General features: G+C 54.7%; 5 protein-coding genes across 5 annotated transcripts; 2 read left to right on the top strand and 3 right to left on the bottom strand.

The window, feature by feature from the left end:
- Window positions 1-359: 359 nt before the first annotated feature.
- Window positions 360-1,708, bottom strand: B0H18DRAFT_273662 (uncharacterized protein). The gene is made up of 4 exons (XM_048037368.1): window positions 1,100-1,708; window positions 889-1,042; window positions 755-822; window positions 360-693 (listed from the first exon to the last, which is right to left on the bottom strand). The coding sequence occupies exons 1-4, from the start codon at window positions 1,522-1,524 to the stop codon at window positions 450-452; spliced, it is 891 nt and encodes a 296-aa protein (XP_047894446.1). The 5' UTR covers window positions 1,525-1,708; the 3' UTR covers window positions 360-449.
- Window positions 1,709-3,124: 1,416 nt separating this feature from the next.
- Window positions 3,125-5,667, bottom strand: B0H18DRAFT_1084659 (uncharacterized protein; the record flags this gene model as incomplete). The annotated part of the gene is made up of 9 exons (XM_048031818.1): window positions 3,125-3,436; window positions 3,503-3,794; window positions 3,900-4,097; window positions 4,155-4,365; window positions 4,758-4,810; window positions 4,961-5,016; window positions 5,074-5,217; window positions 5,273-5,425; window positions 5,575-5,667. 9 exons carry the CDS (start codon window positions 5,665-5,667, stop codon window positions 3,125-3,127), a joined length of 1,512 nt encoding a protein of 503 aa, XP_047894445.1.
- A 2,081-nt stretch (window positions 5,668-7,748) lies between these two features.
- Window positions 7,749-8,589, top strand: B0H18DRAFT_1118326 (uncharacterized protein; the record flags this gene model as incomplete). The annotated part of the gene is made up of 4 exons (XM_048033773.1): window positions 7,749-7,915; window positions 7,989-8,154; window positions 8,218-8,288; window positions 8,352-8,589. 4 exons carry the CDS (start codon window positions 7,749-7,751, stop codon window positions 8,587-8,589), a joined length of 642 nt encoding a protein of 213 aa, XP_047894444.1.
- A 1,342-nt stretch (window positions 8,590-9,931) lies between these two features.
- B0H18DRAFT_1002270 (uncharacterized protein) lies at window positions 9,932-11,974 on the bottom strand. The gene is given in 6 exon segments (XM_048028358.1): window positions 9,932-10,106; window positions 10,253-10,264; window positions 10,275-10,703; window positions 10,754-11,171; window positions 11,254-11,876; window positions 11,928-11,974. 3 exon segments carry the CDS (start codon window positions 11,704-11,706, stop codon window positions 10,294-10,296), a joined length of 1,281 nt encoding a protein of 426 aa, XP_047894443.1. The 5' UTR covers window positions 11,707-11,876; window positions 11,928-11,974; the 3' UTR covers window positions 9,932-10,106; window positions 10,253-10,264; window positions 10,275-10,293.
- A 2,910-nt stretch (window positions 11,975-14,884) lies between these two features.
- On the top strand, window positions 14,885-17,298 carry B0H18DRAFT_1002265 (kinase-like domain-containing protein). The gene is made up of 7 exons (XM_048028357.1): window positions 14,885-15,621; window positions 15,745-15,863; window positions 15,933-16,043; window positions 16,247-16,462; window positions 16,679-16,876; window positions 16,930-17,093; window positions 17,152-17,298. Exons 1-7 carry the CDS (start codon window positions 15,132-15,134, stop codon window positions 17,252-17,254), a joined length of 1,401 nt encoding a protein of 466 aa, XP_047894442.1. The 5' UTR covers window positions 14,885-15,131; the 3' UTR covers window positions 17,255-17,298.
- The last annotated feature ends 1,260 nt before the right edge of the window (window positions 17,299-18,558 follow it).

Below are 18,558 nucleotides of genomic sequence, written 5' to 3'. Positions count from 1 at the left end.
AGTAGTATGCACGGATAATTAGCGTCTACATGATAGGGCTTCGCGATCGCCCTCCAGTAACAGTAAGAGAGATCAATAAAAACACACTACACCGAAGGTGCGGTGGCTGGGCAGTGTGATCGTCTTTGTACAACACGGCACAGTCGTGGATCTGCCTTCTTGATCACTAGTGAATGTCGACCTCTGAATTTTGAACGCCAGGGCGCGGATCTGGCAAGAATGACGTCCAACGAAGCAGTGCAGATGCTCCCGCCACGGCGCTGATCCCATGGCTACGGCTCGGGCCTGGTAGGCTGCGCCCCTGCAGTGCGGCGCCAGGCTTCGCCGGGGCCGGTGCAGCGACCTACCAAGGTTCCTATCGTATCACTGTCAATGTCGAAGCGCGTCCGTATCTGCTGCCGGCCGTCCAGCGGTTCAATACATACCACGCCATATATACCGCGCTATCGCTATGGCATGTTCGCCGCGGGCGTAGCCGCGTCTCGTGCGACCGGCCGATGACAGGCCCACATGACTAACGCGACGTGCGCGAAGCCCGACGCGACGAGCACAGAGAACGCGGCGGAGGCAGCAACGTAGAAGCGCGCGCCCACCGCGATCTGTGGAATGGGCGCCCCGCAGGCACCGCCGGGTGCGTGCGCGAGGCGTCCCCAGTAGAACGTGAGACAGAACGCGAAGAACGCGATGGAGGCCCTGTGCGGATGTCCGACGGGTGAGTATGTATGCGCGTTGGCGGTGTCACTGTCGCGCTTACCAGACGAACCACGCATCCGGGATGGCGAAGAGAAGCGGAACTGACGTCCAACGGGATTCGGTGGTGCGCTGGGAAATCAAAGTTAATCTCATTAATAATCTTTTGCACACCGGAAGACTCACCGCGAGCCGAACCTTTCCGCGGGCAGGATCCTCGTGCTTCTTCAAGTGCGTGCGAAGCAGCATGGCTATCGCGAAGCACACCACACTTGCGAACATGCACACGATCCCGCAGATGATACTGACGTCGACGATGCCAGGCAGTGCGGAAAGCATGCCTATTGTGATCCTGTGAGACTTGAGTGCATCAGCCTAGAGGGTACATGGACGAGCAGTAGCAGCATACGCGTTGTAGACCGTGCAGAAACCGAGGACGACTTCCCAACGTGCGCTGCAGCCCTCCCGAAAGTCGGCCCAGTCCTTGCTGAAGCTTGTCCCGTCTTCGTCTTCTGCGTGGCGCCGAGCATCGTCGTAGTAACCGCTGTAGACGGTCACTGGCCAATGGAGGAGCACGACGAGTGTGTAGGCAAAGAACGGTCCTCGGCTGAGGAGCCCGGCCAGCGTATCGGGTACTCTCCCGAGGAGGGAGGAAACAGCGACGACGCTGACGAGTGGGTTTATGTTGGTGCACTTCGGAGTAAAGACGGATGAGGGAACAGAGTGAGAGTATTTGCCGTGCTCTGGGGAAGCCTTATAAGCAGGATCGTGAGTGCCTGACGGGGCGATGGATGGGAAGCGGAGGGAGCGGCTGTGTAGGGGATGAGAGGTCATACTTGGCAAACTTACTAGGTTAACAGACACGATTCGCGAGGCACACTCATATCAAAGATAGCCCGCACTAGACCAGTGGTCATCGACATCCTTCCAATTGGCACGGCACTGTACACAGCAGGTGGGCAAAAGAGGCAACATCAGACAAGGATATCCTGAGGGACGAAGGTTGAAGGAATTGTCTACGTCTGCCTGGGGAGACTACTGCTACTGGGCTTCCAGTGTTATCGGATCAGAGCGGCGAGAGAACAGCCGCAAACCTCCGCGAACTCACAGCCACAGTTCGCGCGGCATGTCATGCATCGTGATCATCCCCACCCGGGCCGCCTTCCACCGAACTCGATCCGGATCCGCGGTGGCTCAGGCCTGCACGAGCACCACCACAAACGCGACAGCGACGCGGAATGTGATACACTGCCAGGTCGGCGGGTAAAGCGTGCGCTGCTAACTCGCCCACTGACAACGCGGTGTGACCATACGAGCATCTACTACGGTAGTACACAATGTCGTCGAATGAATCAATGAGATACGCATCTTCATCTTGATCAAATCTAAGACGGTCGATTATTGTCCTCGAAGACGAACCTGGCCCGTTAATTAAGGCTAGTCTCCCTTAGGCAGTCCCTAAGGCCTAAAGAGGCAGCTCCGGCGACCAACGTCTAAATGTGCGTAGATCCGACTCTACTTAATGTCGGCGACAGGAAAACACGCGTCAGAACGAGGTCATTCTGCGCCGTGTTTCCGGTGTCCCATGCCTTCACCGCGTTGCTACAGTATTTTTGGACGATGGTTCTCATTTCCGCGCGATGCGCATGGACGTCTCCGTGACACCGGCTGGCAGCCTGAGGACTACATGCGGATACAGCATATCGAGCCTGATTCTCTCCATACTTCGTGCTGTGAAAGCAAACGAAGCGTCCTGAATATGATATCGGATTCAATGGTCAGAAAAATAAAGCACTGGGATAGCCTACACACTACATAGCTATCGGGACTGATCAGTCCCGGAGATGGCTGGTCAAAGGGGGCCAAACAGCATCGCGTCTGTTGCACGTATGGGCCTGGGGTTTATGACTGTGTCACTGTACTTTGAACTGGGACGGTCCTGCGTACACCTCGTTCAGGGCGACAGGTACGGCCCAACAGCCGCATCACTTGTGTACAGCGCACCGCAAGGCACTCGGTGTAGTTGGATGACGCTCTTGACTCTGTGTACATCCGACATGCCGTAGCGTTATCGGAAGGTTCGAGGTGTGGCCGCTCATCGTGGCTTACTCCGTGACACACGGTGGACAAGCATTAACAGTGTGAGTATAGTGAGGCCTTGAAGCTCGACTCGGACGCGGTGAGGAGAAGTGATGGCCGCACTGGTCATCTCATGGCGCGGAAAGGCGGACATGTGCACGACGGCAGCTTCGCGAACGTTCGGTACGACGGTTATCAAGTTACTTTCTGCCCTCGCTTCCCGGGATTCCGCATAATCTGCGCAATCATGATCCGAGTTTGCTCCCTGCGGATCTCTGCACTTCTGTCACCTGTCACTTGTGTGTATGCCGGATGAATTATGAATGCTGTCCTCACACTTAATATATAAGACTACTTACTTGTATATCACATACACTTCACCAACAAGCACCACACACCCCACCGTCATCGCGACCCCAGCGATCGGGAGGTTAATCCTCAGGAACTCCCGCGCGCGTACGTGTATGCCCTTCTGCCTGAGGATGCGCCTCCACAGCAGTCCCGCGAGCGACGCGCTGAACGTCAGCGTGAACGCGCCAAAGTTGGAGCCGAGCGCGAGCGCGTAGACGGCGCCGTACTGTTCGCGCTCTGATGGCGAGGCGGCGGCGATCCAGAGCTGGAGGAGGCGGGCGAGGAGGATCGTTGCGCCAATGTTCGTACCGCAGACCTAACGGATATACAGATCCATCAGCAAGTCAGCAAGTGGAACGAAGACGTAACGCGGGCGACTGACATTACAGAAGATGCACGAGAGGAAACCCATCCCACCCACGGCGCCCAATGTGCCAGTCGCGCGAACCCATGCGCCCCACCATCCTGCGAAGAGGCTCACCCAGCCTTGCGTAGACAGCGCGTTGACGAGGATGAAGGTGAGAAACGCGAAGGGGAGGAGCGGGATCGGGAGGCGGGACGCAATAGAGGAGACTGTGGGGAACGTATTCTTTATACGCGTGAACGTTTGCCGTACAACACCGGCGAGGGTCGATGGTACGCGGGGAGGCGCGTCTCGCGAGAGGCGTTGCTCTCTGGGCTCCTGCAGCTCGATGCTGTCTTTGGTGATCTTCCCGCTGCCCGACTCCTCGCGTGCCGCCCGCTCCATGCCCTCGGCGGGCTGCGTGTCCGTCACAGACGTGGAGCGGCTACTCGCGCTTTTCAAGGATTGGTGCCGGGACCAGTCCCACCAGACGTCTCGAGCGAGCATGATGCACGCCGGCGGGACGGTCACCTCCCAGACGGGTACGCCGACCGTGCTCGTGCCGACGAGCACACCAAGAGTCACGAACACCAAGCAGCTTCCGAAGATAGCGCCTCCTTTGTCGACGAGCGTCCTGTGCAGTTCCGCATCGTATCAATCATCCTCAGCGTTACGGGGCGCAGCTACGCACTCTCGCATGTCGCCCACCTCATCTAGATCGAGGTCCAGGGAGTCGGGGATGAGGTCCGAAGCGCGGAACATGTAGAGAAGCAGCGGGTATACGGTGGCCGCGGCGGCGAGGAAGGGAAGGACGACGTGGGCGATGTAGGACGTCCATTTGAGCGCGAAGGCGCCGCTGAGGACGAGGTTGGTCGGGTTGGAAGACACGAGGACGACGGAAGCTGTGGGGAGCATCAAGTCAGAGATGCTGGCTTTCGTCAGTATTTTGGATCAGAACTATGAGAAACCGCAAGCGTTTCGCGCTGCAGCAGGGCACCAATAGATGAAAATGCAAATGAATACGCGTCCCGTACGGAACGACGATCGCGCTCCCGTCAGTACAGTGAGAGATCGAGGGCTTTCTCTCAAAATGTGACTGGAACATGGACGCGCATGAACAGATAATCGGCTGAGGATACACCTGAAACAAAGTCAAGGAAACGTGCGTATCTGCGTTGATAGCGTCGTGAATCCACGCATATATGCACCACCGGAGCATGTAGAGCACGTCCACGTGCTGACCTCCACCCTCAATGACGCCAGGCGCGATGAAGCGAGAACAGAAACGACGTACCCATGTTGGCAGCAGCGAACTGCGAGAATAGCCACGCCTTCGGGTTGGCCACTCTGTGATACACGATTCAGCGTCAATGTGCAATGAAATAGGCTAGTCCACCACTTCAAAGCCAGAGATAGACAGATTCGTCACAGTAGAGTGCGCGATTGTCGACATAGGTCTTGGAGGCTGGCGGTGCGTCACGAAGAGATGGTACTCACCCTGAAACACGCGTGAGATATGCGAGGAAGGCCGTTCCAGATAGGATGACTGGGTCCTAACCAGCACGGAGGGTGAGCCGACACAGTACGCGGTGTCTGGTCGCGGCACGTACATTCCCTACTATCACTCCGCACACCAGGAAGAACACATACAGATAAGTGAACAGCCTCCTGCCGGAGCCCCCGCCCTTACGTACGACCCAGAACGCAAGGAAGCGCAGCAGCCCGGTAGCGTCGAGTGAGATGCTGAGATACGCCTGGAAGTAATCACCAGATGAAGCCTAGGCGTAGGGCGAGGAAGGGAGCACTCACCAGGGAGATGAACAGTGCCATGATATCCAAGGGCTGCACCCCGTTCGCGCCCACGATGCCATCTCGCACGACTGTCCCGTCGATCGCGCCCGTCGCCAACGGAAGCAAGACGGAGACGAGTGGCACTGTAATGAAGTTGAAATGGAGGTGCGTCTTCCGTATGGGGGAATGGTTCTCGGCCAGGACGCGAGTCGCGACGAGGAGTTGTCGGGTACGGTGGACGAGCAAGGCTGGTATAGGAACCCGGACCGGGAAAATGACGGCTGCATCTGAAAATCGAGTGAAAGAAACGGATTACAGACGACGTATGGAAGGCAAACTGCGAGAAACGTACTGGAGAGGACGAAGAGTATGAACGTGAGTATTGCGGACCAATGGTCAATCGCAGTCGCCATGTTTCTGCGTGAGTTGACGAAGGACCACCCCGAAAAAATCAATACACAAGGCGGGTGTTGGTCGAGTAGTTGGATCCAGCTTCAAGACTTCGATCAGAGTAAGTCGTCTAGTGTTGCCCGGAACGTTGTGGGCGGACAGCATATTCGTTGACGAGCGTGTCGCCTAGACGATGACAAGACTCAGCTATCTTGCAGTATTAAGGCAGAGCGCCAGTACCTTGGACAGGGTTAACGTTCGAACGTGGCGACTCGAGTGCGATCATCGACTCAAAGACGCTGGCATGCGCGTATTTGGTTATGTTTGGCGCATATAACATGCGGCGACCCGAGTCCTGCACCTGTCAACCTCTACTGCCTTCGCATTCCGTGATGCGCTCGCTGATCACTGTTGTAGCTATACATACTATTACATAGCCGTCTGGCAGGAGTATGCATTTTGAATGCACACTTTCTGTGTTCTCATGTCGCCGCCTCGAAATCTCACGCCACATGGACTTGCCACAGACCGACATCCTGCTCTTCCATACGCTCGAACGCTCAAACATCTGGGTTCGCCACTCGTGCCGTCATGCCTCTGAATACGTGTCATGAAGACGGCCAGATCCGAGTAGTACGATCGTACCCCTTCTGTGGACTAACACTCACACGTATGGTACAGCTATAGCCGGCCTGAAGGACTGATCACTTAAGATACCGACTGGCAAGCCCACATCGCGGGCAGCGAGACCATTACGTGAATGAGGAAGGTAGCTGGTAGGTATCCTCGGCGTGTATGGCCCCGTTCAAGCTAACTGTCCTGCGCTGGACCAGCCGTCACGGTCGACGCCACTAGGCACGTAAACTGGAACGGCGCGAGCAATGCGCTTGCCTGGCTGCCGACTACCACGAAGCGGCTGTTGGAAACGCGAAGGCAGAAATGCCACGTATGTCTCTTCTTGTCCCCTGCGTCTTTGTCTGCTGTTCATGTGGCTGACCGCCCAGCAGAATGCAACGAACGCGCAGCATGCGCACGGATCGAAGACTGCACGCAGAACCCATTAAATTCCCTACGCGATCATGACATGTTACGCGATGGCGGCCCGCGAAGTTCAACAACGTCGACAGGATTGTGCATGTCGCCCAACATCGAGGCAAATGATCGCGCGACTTTCCTGCGGATCACGCGTCGCGACGAGAAGCTGTCTACATAGTACGGTGAATGAACAAGTACTCAAGTGCTCACGTCGAGCTAGTACATGTATGTGTCATGAGGTGAATAATGACCATTTTCCGTGGCCGTGGCTATGCAGCTAATAGATCGCTCATACAGGTCCATGTCTCCATCAATCTCGCTGAAGTTCGCAGTTCAAGTGTTGCCTCGTCAAGCAATGCAACATAGGTCCGCACTCAGTCGGGAGCCTGGTAAGTACTCACGCACGACCTACTGATCGGGTCTTGCATTCCTCTCAACAAAGTCTTCGTGCTGACTTCCAGCTTTGAGTAATTCACAGATCTACGCTGCACACGTATGTTATCGTCGTTGACAACGTTGTACGTTGAATGTTAGGTCCTCCGAGAGCCGATCGGTCTCCGCCAACCCCGATCCCGGCGCCCAAGCAGCCTCGCAGGCGAATAGCCACTACTGCCAATACCGGTCGCACAGCACCCTACTCAGCCTGTGTACGCTGACTCCAGTGTCGTCGCCGCTAATGGCAAACCGGACTTTGCTCAAACGGTGGGTCAAAGTGACTCCATCGTGTTATGCAGTCTTGTGGGGTCGATTCGTCCAGACCTACTGCCGAGACTTCTTGCGTATGTGGTTTCCCGGTGCTTGCTCGCAGTATAGCCTCTACGTTGTGCAAATTCGGGTTATACAGCACTCGTGGAACGTTGACAAACCCCAAAACAGTAGTCTCCATACTCACAGCATAAAAGGCGGCCGGAACGCCTTTAGGATTGTTTGCACTGACGTGTGTTCCCCCCCTTCCACCCCCGCCTAAAGGAGCCACTCTCTTCCCGTCGCGGTCCATCACATATTCAGCATGCTCGTTCCGTCGCCCTCTCTGGCAGTGCGTTGTTTGTATACCTTCTATAGACACGTCATGCTCGTCCACTGGCCCGTGCTCCTCTACGACGAATACTACAGCGAAGCTCGGCGCCACGCAGAGGATGATCCTCAAGCTGACCTCGAGAAGGCCTGGTCCGTCTTCGTAACGCGCTGTCGGCGCCGATGGAAATTCTTCCTCGGCTGTTGCGCCGTGTACAACGAGTACGTCACGTCTAGCTACACCATCTTTCCATAATGCATACCAGACCCCAGTACTGACTGGACGATGACACAGTATCATTATCGGCCTTCTATCCGCATTCCCTGGCGTTGTGGACATGATCGTGATAAGTGGCATCGTCTGCTTGTTGACTAGCACGGTCTGCTCGGCTGCTGCGGTGCTGTTACGCATTCACCTGAAAGAACATAAGGACCCTGTCAATGGGAAAGTGTGGCTCGTGGTGTGTCTTCCGGCACGCACCATCTTCGGTCAGGAACTAATGATAAGTACGCTGCTATCGAAGCACACCGCCGTTCAACCGCGCTGGACCTCCATCCCGCTTCTGTTCGCCATCCCAGATGCTTGGTTTGTATGGTACGTCCATTGACCTATTCGATTACTGGTATACGGATGCACCGATCAGTGACTGTTGTACAGGGCGTCAAGCATGTTCGTCGTGTTCTTCGTCGCCTTCTCCTGGGAGCGCCTTGCCCAGGGATCTAGCGCGGGCACACAGAATGTTGCGGAAACGCGCTTCTACATCTTCGCGGCTACCTTACTGTCGGTGCTGGCGGCTTCGGGTGTCGCGCACGTCCTAGCAGTGCTGTGGGCGTGCCACCGGTTAGACGGGCAGATCATGGCTGCTTTAAGGCCGCAGCGAGAGACGTCACCGTGATTCTGTCAATGATGACAAGGTGGATACCGCTATATACAGTAAGTATCTCGTCGTCTCTGAATCTCATTATTTGTTTCCAGGGTGAAGTCAAATTTCGATCATGTGTGGAATAAATCATTTCTTGTTCACCGGTCAGCGCTCAGCGCTCAGCGCGGAAGCTCACCGGCGGTGCTACGTCGTAGTAGCACTGTCTCGTTCTAGAGCGTACCATTCTTTGTTCTTGGTAACGATTATTTCTTTCCGCTCTCTGCCGCTTATAAGTCATCAGTTTACGGCAAGAAAAAGTACTACTTACGGTGGTACGTCGTGCGACGTTCCGCCCCGGGGGCATCCGAGACAATTCGTCACGACTGGCGATCCGCTAGCTAGCATCTGGATCCTTAGTCGATAAGTGAAGGGAAAAACTAGGTGAGGAAGACTTTAGCGCAGGATGGACGGCATACTGAATATGACAGCCGTCAGCGCGGCGAGGCGAGCGCGGGTCAGCGCCGCTTACTAGACAAACGACCCATGACCTTGAAAGAAAATCCGAAGACAGAACTTGAGGCCACGCCATCCTCAGGTTTGCGCTCGCCAACCAAAGCCGACAGATATGTAGAACCGAAGTGAAGACTTTGAAGAGAATCCCTTGATTCCTATGTAGTCATCATTCTACATAGCAGTAAACGGATGGTTACGGTGCGTACACGGGTTGTCAGGTTCAAGCTGGGTACTGTAGCGAACCCTACAACCCGGATGTCACGCGTCACAAGCCCGCCGCCCGCCGCGGCGAGGATGTCATGTTACTCGTCACACCCGACCCCGCCGCCGGCGCCAACACTGTCGCTAGGCGCTAGGAGCGGCGCCTGCGGCGGGCACAGCGACAAGACCGCCATCCGGGGGCGCATCACACGTCACACGCGTCCCCGCCGCTGCGCCGGATCGTGTACAGCCTGTCACACGTCACACCCCCATCCGGGTTGTGGGGTTCGCTACAGTATATGCTCGTCGTCGGAGCGAGAGCGTGGGTATGTCACCGGGGGCAAATCACTTTTTTCGGACCCCGAACATCCTGAGAAAACGGGCCTGCACGGGGAAACAATAACGAGCATGTTCGCAGGTAGAAGATCTCTCCTAAAATGAGAAATTAACTGCAAATTTCAGCATGTTCGTAGCATGTTCGGCGAAAAATGCCGAACATTTTGACTTTTCGACGGAAAATACTTCATATTCCCCACATGTTCGGATTCCGAACATGCCCGATAAAGGTTCCCCGTGCACGCCCGTTTTCTCAAAATGTTCGGGCCCGGTGTGTACATGTACAGTAAGAGAATTGGAATTTATTGGGGTAACGATAGTAGCTGCTTGTGTGTACAGTAGTAATGTGGCGATAAAACTATCGTGGCCACGTACAAATGGAAGGAACTCCTGAGCAGGAGACGATGCACTGTCGATGCAACGTTCGAGCAACGTCGGCGAGAAGATGGAAGGAGATCCAAAACAGTGAAGACATGAGTGCAAGCGTGAACAACGCGACGGAACGGCAAGGCTTGTGTCCTCGACGCAAAAGCGAAACGCACACATAATACTAGGACGAGGTGAAATGAATGGGTATTGTAATCTGTGAACAGAGGCGCAATGAGCGCACCAGCTGGCAGCACGACCGCGATCATATTGTACTTACACAGACATGCAGTGGTATGCAGGAACTCTCAGCGCGATACGCTACGACCACCTATGCTCGGCGACGGGACGCCGATCGCCTTTTGGACAATCTCTCGTGGTACTGCAGACCATCTCGACGCGCGTTCCGCAAGCGACGAGGGTAGGGAAGCAAGCCGAGATGGCCGCGATCCAGTTCGCGAGACGTTCAGGGGTACATTGCACGTCGAAGGAGATCCCCATGTCGTGGTCTTCGGCTGCCAGACCAGCGAGGGTATGGTCCAGTCCGGCGCACTGCTCCGGAACAGCGCTCTCGGGTTCGGACCCGTCTAGAATGAAGCGCATACGGGGCGTGAGCAGCGCTCTCCATTCCAACAGCTTCGTCAAGGACTTCGAGAAGATGGTCTTAGACCGCAGTATCGTAGGGGCGTTGATCTCTATGGACCGGATGTTTAGAGTGGTAGCAGTGAAGCCTAAGGGGCAGTCAGACACCACGATGTATTGCCTGGGTCGGGCGGCATACCCTTGTCATCTCGTCCAGAGCTGCGGGCACCAAACCTCAGCACAGACATCTCACTTTCCCTCCATGACAACTCCTGTTCCAGCTCAATGGAATACGGCGGCCGATCGAACAAAGGATGTCCAAGTGCGTCTTCGGTCAGAGTGAGTCGTTCGATGGTAGCCGCAAACGGCCAGCGGAGTGCATATGTTTTGAGCATCGCTGAGTAGAACCTGATGTAAGAGTCCCAATGGGCTACCATCCTGCCGATGCTGATCGTCGGGTTGATGGGTTCCCTCGTGAGCCTAGGCCACGGAAGGTTGCTATCTTGTAAAGTATAACTAGTGAAGTAGACGGAAGACCTTCGAGGCGATGAAGAGAGTATATGGACCAAGTCTTCACTATCGTCGGAATCGGACCAGTGCAGATGAAGGCAGGCCACCTGTAATGTCCACGGTGAAAGATTATCAGCAACCCACGCATGCAGAGCGTGCAGGCCTAAGCGGGCGGCAAGGAGCACATACCTGACTCGCGATTACTGTGACGGCGTCCGATACTGCAGGCAAGACAGTGTATAGTGACCAGCAGACGTAGTTCAGTCGCAACGTCTGCACCGTGGTAAACTTCTCGAGCAGGCTGAGTAGCTCCGCGTCATGCAGCACCGACGGCTGGCTATCCACGATCTCTTCCTCCTCCTCTTTGCCCAAGCAGAGATCACGCACAAGGCAAGGTATACGGTATGAATCCAATAGTGGCGAAGAAATTATCGCCTGGAAAGAGATAATGTCCCCGTGTTCGCCAAATCTGGCAAACGAGAATTTGTGCATGCGGGATGTCGGTAGCCATGCACGCGATACAAGACTACATGTCTTCAACGTAGAAGAGTCCTCCCACGCGAAGTCAATGACCGCTTCGCAGAGCTCCTGAGGAAGAGTCGGGGTACGCTGCCCTGTGCAGACGCTATTCCTCGGAGACATCAAGTCTTGCGACCAGACTGCGATGCTAAGTGATGAGAGTGGTTCAAGTTCGCTATCGGTAGTGTTATTGAAATCAGTTGCTCAGTTCCTGAGCACATAACTGGTCTCAGAATCGATGATTGCCAGCCCTGCCACCACTCAACAGCCACATCGACATATAAGTGGACAGACTGCGCCAAATCCTCAGTACTGCAGCGGCCAGCAGCAACGCTGAGACGTACGTGTTGTCACAGAGCAAAGATACTTTGTTTCAATATGCGGGTCAACAGTGACAGTACTTATGTACAGTCGACGGGCCCTCCTCCTCCTCCCTCTCGTTGCGGAGTTACATAAGCAGGTCGATCTCCGAAAGACGCGCATAAGTCTCGTCGCGCACGACGCGTTTGACGCGACACGATCCTGCTCTTGTGTCCTCCACCTTCCAACTCCATGTATTGTGACCGTCCATAATCCATGGAAACCCCACAGTACTTTGCGCCGAGATATTTGACAGTCTATGCAAAGTTCAGTTCATCCGAGGGTGCCTCAACGTCGCTGCGAAACGCCTCAGACCATGGGATCTTCACGGCTACTAGCTCGAGGGTGCTTTTCATGCTCTCGACGGAATCAACATACTTCTAAGGGACCACAGTACTGGAGTACTGATTCAGCTACTCCAGGCTACTCCGCGTGGCGCGCCCGCCGCCGGCCGCGTGTGAGAGCTCAGTCTATATACACCTTGGCAACCTCTGCGCTGCTTGCTTTTGCATCCCCGACCTCAATACAACGGACGTCCACTGGTGCGTTACGTTCTCCAATATGCTGATTAGGTATTCAACTCGCCTGACCGTGACGAGCGTAGAGCAAGGAAGTGTCGAGGGCGATGCGAAGAATGGGGGGAACTGAGAGTATGGGGTCTGCCTACCCGGAGACCAGAGCAAAGATGCAGAGCAGTCGCAGTGGCGTTGTGTGAGGCCCCTCATGACACTATTGCAGCTGAATGTTATACTCGGCGAGGACAAGACAATCTTATGCGATATAACGCTGTGTACTGGTTCACGCAACACCCGGCCGCTTCCCACGTGGAATCAGCTCCAAGCAAGCCTCGGCCAGTACTATGTCGTCGCGCACTCGCCCTCACCCTGGCTCCGCTTGTCCGAAGTCCCAGTAGTGCATGCTATACTAGCACGCCGAGGATCGGAAGCGTCTCGCCATTATCACGGTACCGCTCCAGTGTACCGTTACGGAGTCACTCATACTCGTGGTATGGCACACTGGCAGTGTGGGCTGCGCGTGCGACGGTGACTTGTGAGTACTATTGCGTCGCACACTAGCAAAGTGTTGCTCACAAAGGCATCATGGCCAGATAGGAGGAAACGGTGGTTGATATTTGTCCCCTGGGGTTGCTGGGCCCGTATACGACCAGCGTATCTACCGTGGCAACTTTCTCGAACCTGTCTAGTGTATAGCAAACGGCTAATGCCTACGTACGTGTCTCCAAGCAAGGATCTCGTTAATGTGGCCCTCGTATGCCCGCAGTCAGGAAGCCTACTACATTCATGGTGGAAGCTGGCACTCAGCAGATAGGTGCGTATTTTCTTGCGCCGCGTTTCCGACTTCATCAGTGGAGAAACTTGTGTATTTCTAAGCACGGACACAGTGGCACTGGACGCTCGTGCGGATCCTCGTCCCGACAGTGATCCGTGGCTACAGGATGTGATATCAGACGATGTTCTTGGGCACCCATTTGCTTGGTTCTCAGCTTGGATCATTGCAACGTAAGTACTCGCCCAATACTCGCCATCCATACAGCGTCCAGTGAACGCTCACAAGTACCTCGGCGCTCGCAGGCGTCTACTGGGCATGCCGAGACACCGTCCTCTCTCCCCGAACGTAGGCTGGTATGAAAGGTATATAAGGCTGAATCCTCCCTAACTATCCACGCAGATATGAATGCCCTCTCGCGCGCAACAGATCTACTGCACTTCCCCGCCGTGGATCCTGCCATGCTAAGCATGCCTTCACCGTCCCTTTGGCTGTACGCCTCGTATAGACACATCATGCTCGTCCACTGGCCCGCGATCCTCTACAACGATTACTACGAGGAAGTTCGGCGTCACGTCGATGGCGACAACGAAGTGGCTCTCGAGAAGGACTGGAATGTCTTCGTAGCGCGCTGCCGGGGCCGATGGAAAGTCTTCCTCGGCTGTTCCACCGTATACAACGCGTACGTCCCGTCCGGCGTCACTGTCTACCTCGTTGTGTGTATCCGCTGATTCGTTTGATTCCGTCGTACAGGATCACCATCGGTTTACTGTCTGCGTTCCCCGGAATCGTCGACATGAGCGTGATATGCGGCATCGTCTGCGTGTTTGCAAGTATGGTGTGCTCGGCTGTGGCCGTGTTATTGCGCACCCACCTCAAAGAGTACACGGTCATCGGCAACGGTAAGGTGTGGCTTGCGGTGTGTATTTCGGTCCGCACGCGATCTTCAGTTAGGTACTGATCATTTGCTGACGTCGCAGCATACCGTCAACCAGTCCCGCTGGGCCTCCATCCCCCTTCTGTTTGCCGTCCCTGACGCATGGTTTGTCTGGTACGTCAGGTCTGCTAGCGCATGGGCAATTGAGTGAATGACATATGCGCAGGGCCTCGATAACGTTCGTCATATACTATATCGCGTTCTGTTGGGAGCGCCTCGCCCTGGGGTCCGGCGGGAGTACCCAGAGCATTGTGGAAACGCGCTTCCTCGTCGTTGCTGCTACCTTGCTGTCGATGCTGGCGGTGTCGGGTGTCGCACACGTCCTGGCGGTTCTATGGGTGTGTCACCGGCTAGACGCGCGAGTGGCAGCCGCTTTACGACAAGAGCAACATACGCGAGTCTGATCACGATGACTGGGTGCGTACGAATGTGTGGTGCCTTTGGCTCTCGTTGAGCCTCATTGATGAACGGTGTAGGAAGACGAAGTCAGCTTTGTGTGTAACTGTACTAGCATCATCTGTTACTAACCTATTGGATTCCGGTCGTAGCTCAGCGCATCTCGAACTGTTTGCGGCTTCGAGTTGGCTGATTGTCCATAAAGTTCGCCAGACAGGTTGTACTCATGTTTTGAAGTAACTATTAGCGAGTTTGGACTCGCCCGATTTGGACCAGTGTTTCAGGCCTGCTTCACGCGGCGCAACACTTCTCTTCGCTCCAGTCAACTGCTTGCCACAGCTTTGTGCAGCCTTGCTCAGCAGGTCCTCGACGAATTGCTCGCTCTCGCTGTCGCTGTGCGCCGAGGCCCTGACATGAGGTGACCGGGGGCTGGATATGCCCATTTGGGAACAATGGCAGGTCGAACAAGACAAGGACGACCAGAGCGCGGGCGTCTTGTACACAACCATCCTCTCCTCCTTCCCCTCCCCTACGACTCCCTCGCTACACCTGGACGGTCTGCGACGCGATGTCGATGTTTAAGCGCATGACCGACAAGCTCGGGCACCTGCAGGTCTCTTCGCCCAAGCCCGCACACTCACATGCGAACCTAGCCACAGGCGGTACCGCCTCAGCCACCGCCCTCCCTGCCTCGCCTGCGTCTTCCTACGCATCCACCTCCAATACCCTCTCGACGTCTGCGTACCCGTATGCGAGCGAGTACGGCGCGTATCAGCGCGGAAGCATCTCGACCGAGTGCACATCGCTGAGCGGGTACAGCAACAACAACTCGAACATCCCGAAGCCGGTCCCCGCGGCGACCTCCATTCCGGCCGCGAGCGCAGGTGCAAGCGCAACTGCGCAGAGGAGAGACCGGAACGATAGGGAGGAGAGTATGTACGTTGAGGATGCCCTACCCGCGAGGTTTCTGGCGCTGCGACCAAAAGGCTCGTACCGCCTGGGCGACTTCATCATCCAGAGGACACTCGGGACAGGGAGTTTTGGTCGAGTTCACCTCGGTTCGTGTTTACTCGAATATTCAATATGACCGCGTTACCTGCGATCTTTCTGGGCCTTGTCTTCGCCGTTCATGCCCTTGCGGTAGTGATCTGCGTGTTCTGAGGACTAATATCCGCATACAGTGCGCTCGAAGCATAACCTGCGCTTCTATGCGGTCAAGGTGATGCTCAAAGAGAAGATCGTGCGGACCAAGCAGGTATCACACACGCGCAATGAGCAAAGAATGCTCTGCGCGGTCCAGGTGCGCTATAACCATTCCCTCTGCTCACCCTTCATGCATCTCTAATCCTTGTGTACCCGTGGTCTTCAGCATCCGTTCATCATCAACCTATGGGGGACGTTCCAGGACTCAACAAATTTGTATATGGTCATGGACTTCGTTCCTGGTGGGGAACTCTTCACGCTTTTAAGGAGATCCAACGTGCGTGTCTCATTACGATCGCCATTTACATCTTCTCTTTCTGTCCTCTTCCTCCCATCATCACCTTCACCAACTTCCTTTCATGCGTTTCCGGCGGGCCCTTCTATTCTGAGTGCCGTCGACGCTCTTCGCGACTTCCAGTCGTGTCTTCCCTTTTGACCCATCTCCCTCCATACCACACAGCTCAGCTGATACATCAGCAGCGTTTCCCCGACCCGGTAGCCAAGTTCTATGCCGCGGAAGTTGCCCTCGCGCTCAACTACCTACACTCCCTCGACATCATCTACCGCGACCTCAAGCCGGAGAATATCCTCCTTAACTTCGACGGCCACATCAAAATTGCAGACTTCGGGTTCGCGCGATGGTGCGAGACGACCGTGTGGACGCTATGCGGGACACCGGATTACCTGGCGCCAGAGGTAAGTGCACTTTGCAAAGTGCAAGGTGGGCGGGCGGAGCCGTCTCCGCGGTCATCGAGTACCTCATGTAATTGAGGAGGTGAATGAGACAGCTCGAGGCATGTTTGCGCGCGAAGCACATGCATCTCGCCTTCATCTATATAAGGCGCGCCCAATACTTCGTTGTCAATAAATATGTAGACTGCGAACGGATGCTGATCGGCGCGCGGTTCTCAGATTATCGGCAACGCGCGCTACAACAAGTCGGTCGACTGGTACGCCCTCGGCGTACTAACGTTCGAGATGCTCTCCGGGCTCCCGCCGTTCCACGAGCCCGACATCAGCCCCGTCAAGCTGTATGAGAAGATCACCGTCGGTCCCGCATACATCAAATGGCCAGACTTCCATCCCAACGCGAAAGACCTGATCCTGAAGGTACGTCGCGCGCATGTGCTCGGAACCTGTCAGCCGCTGACGCGTCTTCGCAGCTCATGGAGGCCGACCCCTCAAAACGATACGGCAACTTGCGACACGGCGCGGGCGACGTGTTCGCGCACCGGTGGTTCTCCGAAGTCGACTGGGACAAACTCCGCAACCGCGAGATTCAAGCGCCGTACCTTCCGAGGATAAACGGCGACGGTGACGCTAGCGCGTGCGTATTCCATCGCCTTCTTCGCTTTGTCGGTGTATTAATCCGGGATGGTGCGTAGGTTCGAGCGGTACCCTGAGATCGATGCGTCGATGCAGTATGGCGCCTTCGGTCCTGATCCTTATGGGGATCAGTTCCCGGACTTCGAGTATACTGCCCCGTAGATATTGGGTGTAGTTAGAGTAGCAGTCAAATGTGTGTATACTTTCTGAAGAATTGTAACTACTTTTCATGCATGACTGTACAAGTATTGGATATACTGGATGAAAATGATATAATGTAAAGTGTAGTTCATGTTGAGGAAATAGGATGCCTAGTAATACTGGGGCACAACCTGAGAACCATTATCTTGTATAAAGGAGGGGTGGCTGAGAGCATCATCATAACTATACATGGATGATCCTTGAATGAACTGAGGTAGTTCAGAACTGTTTTGCTCCTAGGAATCACTCATGTTAATGTCTGTCATTGTCCTGTAGTTGAATCAGAGCTGTATACTCACTTGTTGCAGTTGTTCAATTTGCTCCACCAAGTGGGCAGTCTTGATCCCCAGACATATAGCCCACTGCTTGAGTTCTGACAAGGTAGGATTTGGCACCTGTTTGAGCCATTGCTTGAGGAGCTGTACTTCACATGCTGATAGCAATATCTCAATAATGCAATTGATCCTCAAGTATATGTGACTTCAACATACCAGCTTGAGCTCTTTTCTGCTGATTTGCTTGTTTGTTCTTTCTATAATTGTGTAGCCAATTTGTATGGTTTTTGCGAGTGAACCACGGTATCTTCAGGCCCACAAGGGCAGTATACAGCCCCTCACAATCCTCTGCTGAAGGATTATCATTCTTATGTTGTTCTTCAAATTCTGTATAGAATATTCAGCTACTCATTCATAGTATTCTGAGACACTGATCTGTTGCAGGACAGCTTCTAAGTGAGCTATCCTGCCACCGATTACTGCCTGTGACGTGTCACTACTGTAACAAGAAGAATGGGAACAAACCACGGCGAAGCTGCTCACCCTCAGGTGGCATTTGTGGGTGCCCTCTCGAGGCTGCATGAGTGGAGGACGTGGACACTTGGGACATGCTACAGAGGTTTGGGGGGAAATCGAGCACAAGAAGTGCATATAATATATATTTGGGCTGTTGCATGATCTGTAGATCATTACATGTAGAGTGACACATAAATCATGCACGAGAAGCCGAGGCCAGGTGAGCACTTGCCATATACAGGCACTCTCAGGCATTGCCCGACGGCCTCGCTGCTTAACTGTGGGAAATTGATCGGAGCAACCTACTATAATAGGTCAGAATCTCGGCTGGAGCTGCTGAACATCCCAGTCGGCCACCAATGCATTGAACAATAAAGGCTGCATCTTTCTGGCAAAACACATGTGTGTTGCATTGAGCTTGATTGGAGCTACCAAATGGTATACTTACCATGAGCAATGGTCGAGAGATTTGCT

Source organism: Fomitopsis serialis (assembly GCF_022376445.1).
Source record: "Fomitopsis serialis strain Sig1Antser10 chromosome Unknown B0H18scaffold_26, whole genome shotgun sequence".
NCBI classification, from domain to species: Eukaryota; Fungi; Basidiomycota; class Agaricomycetes; order Polyporales; family Fomitopsidaceae; genus Fomitopsis; species Fomitopsis serialis.
Note: the sequence above shows the minus strand (reverse complement) of the source record. Positions and strands in the feature narration are given on the sequence as shown.

Bases quoted from the DNA above. Each gene is read 5' to 3' on its own strand.
- B0H18DRAFT_273662 (XM_048037368.1), bottom strand. From the start codon at position 1,524: ATGACCTCTCATCCCCTACACAGCCGCTCCCTCCGCTTCCCATCCATC. The intron at 823-888 runs GTTCGGCTCGCG...TTGATTTCCCAG, and splicing joins AGGATCCTGCCCGCGGAAAG to CGCACCACCGAATCCCGTTG. The intron at 694-754 runs GTAAGCGCGACA...ACATCCGCACAG, and splicing joins CCGGATGCGTGGTTCGTCTG to GGCCTCCATCGCGTTCTTCG.
- B0H18DRAFT_1002270 (XM_048028358.1), bottom strand. From the start codon at position 11,706: ATGTCTCCGAGGAATAGCGTCTGCACAGGGCAGCGTACCCCGACTCTT. The intron at 11,172-11,253 runs GTATGTGCTCCT...TGGACATTACAG, and splicing joins TCACAGTAATCGCGAGTCAG to GTGGCCTGCCTTCATCTGCA. The intron at 10,704-10,753 runs GTATGCCGCCCG...ACTGCCCCTTAG, and splicing joins CTCTGGACGAGATGACAAGG to GCTTCACTGCTACCACTCTA.
- B0H18DRAFT_1002265 (XM_048028357.1), top strand. From the start codon at position 15,132: ATGTCGATGTTTAAGCGCATGACCGACAAGCTCGGGCACCTGCAGGTC. The intron at 16,463-16,678 runs GTAAGTGCACTT...CGCGGTTCTCAG, and splicing joins CGGATTACCTGGCGCCAGAG to ATTATCGGCAACGCGCGCTA. The intron at 16,877-16,929 runs GTACGTCGCGCG...GCGTCTTCGCAG, and splicing joins CGAAAGACCTGATCCTGAAG to CTCATGGAGGCCGACCCCTC.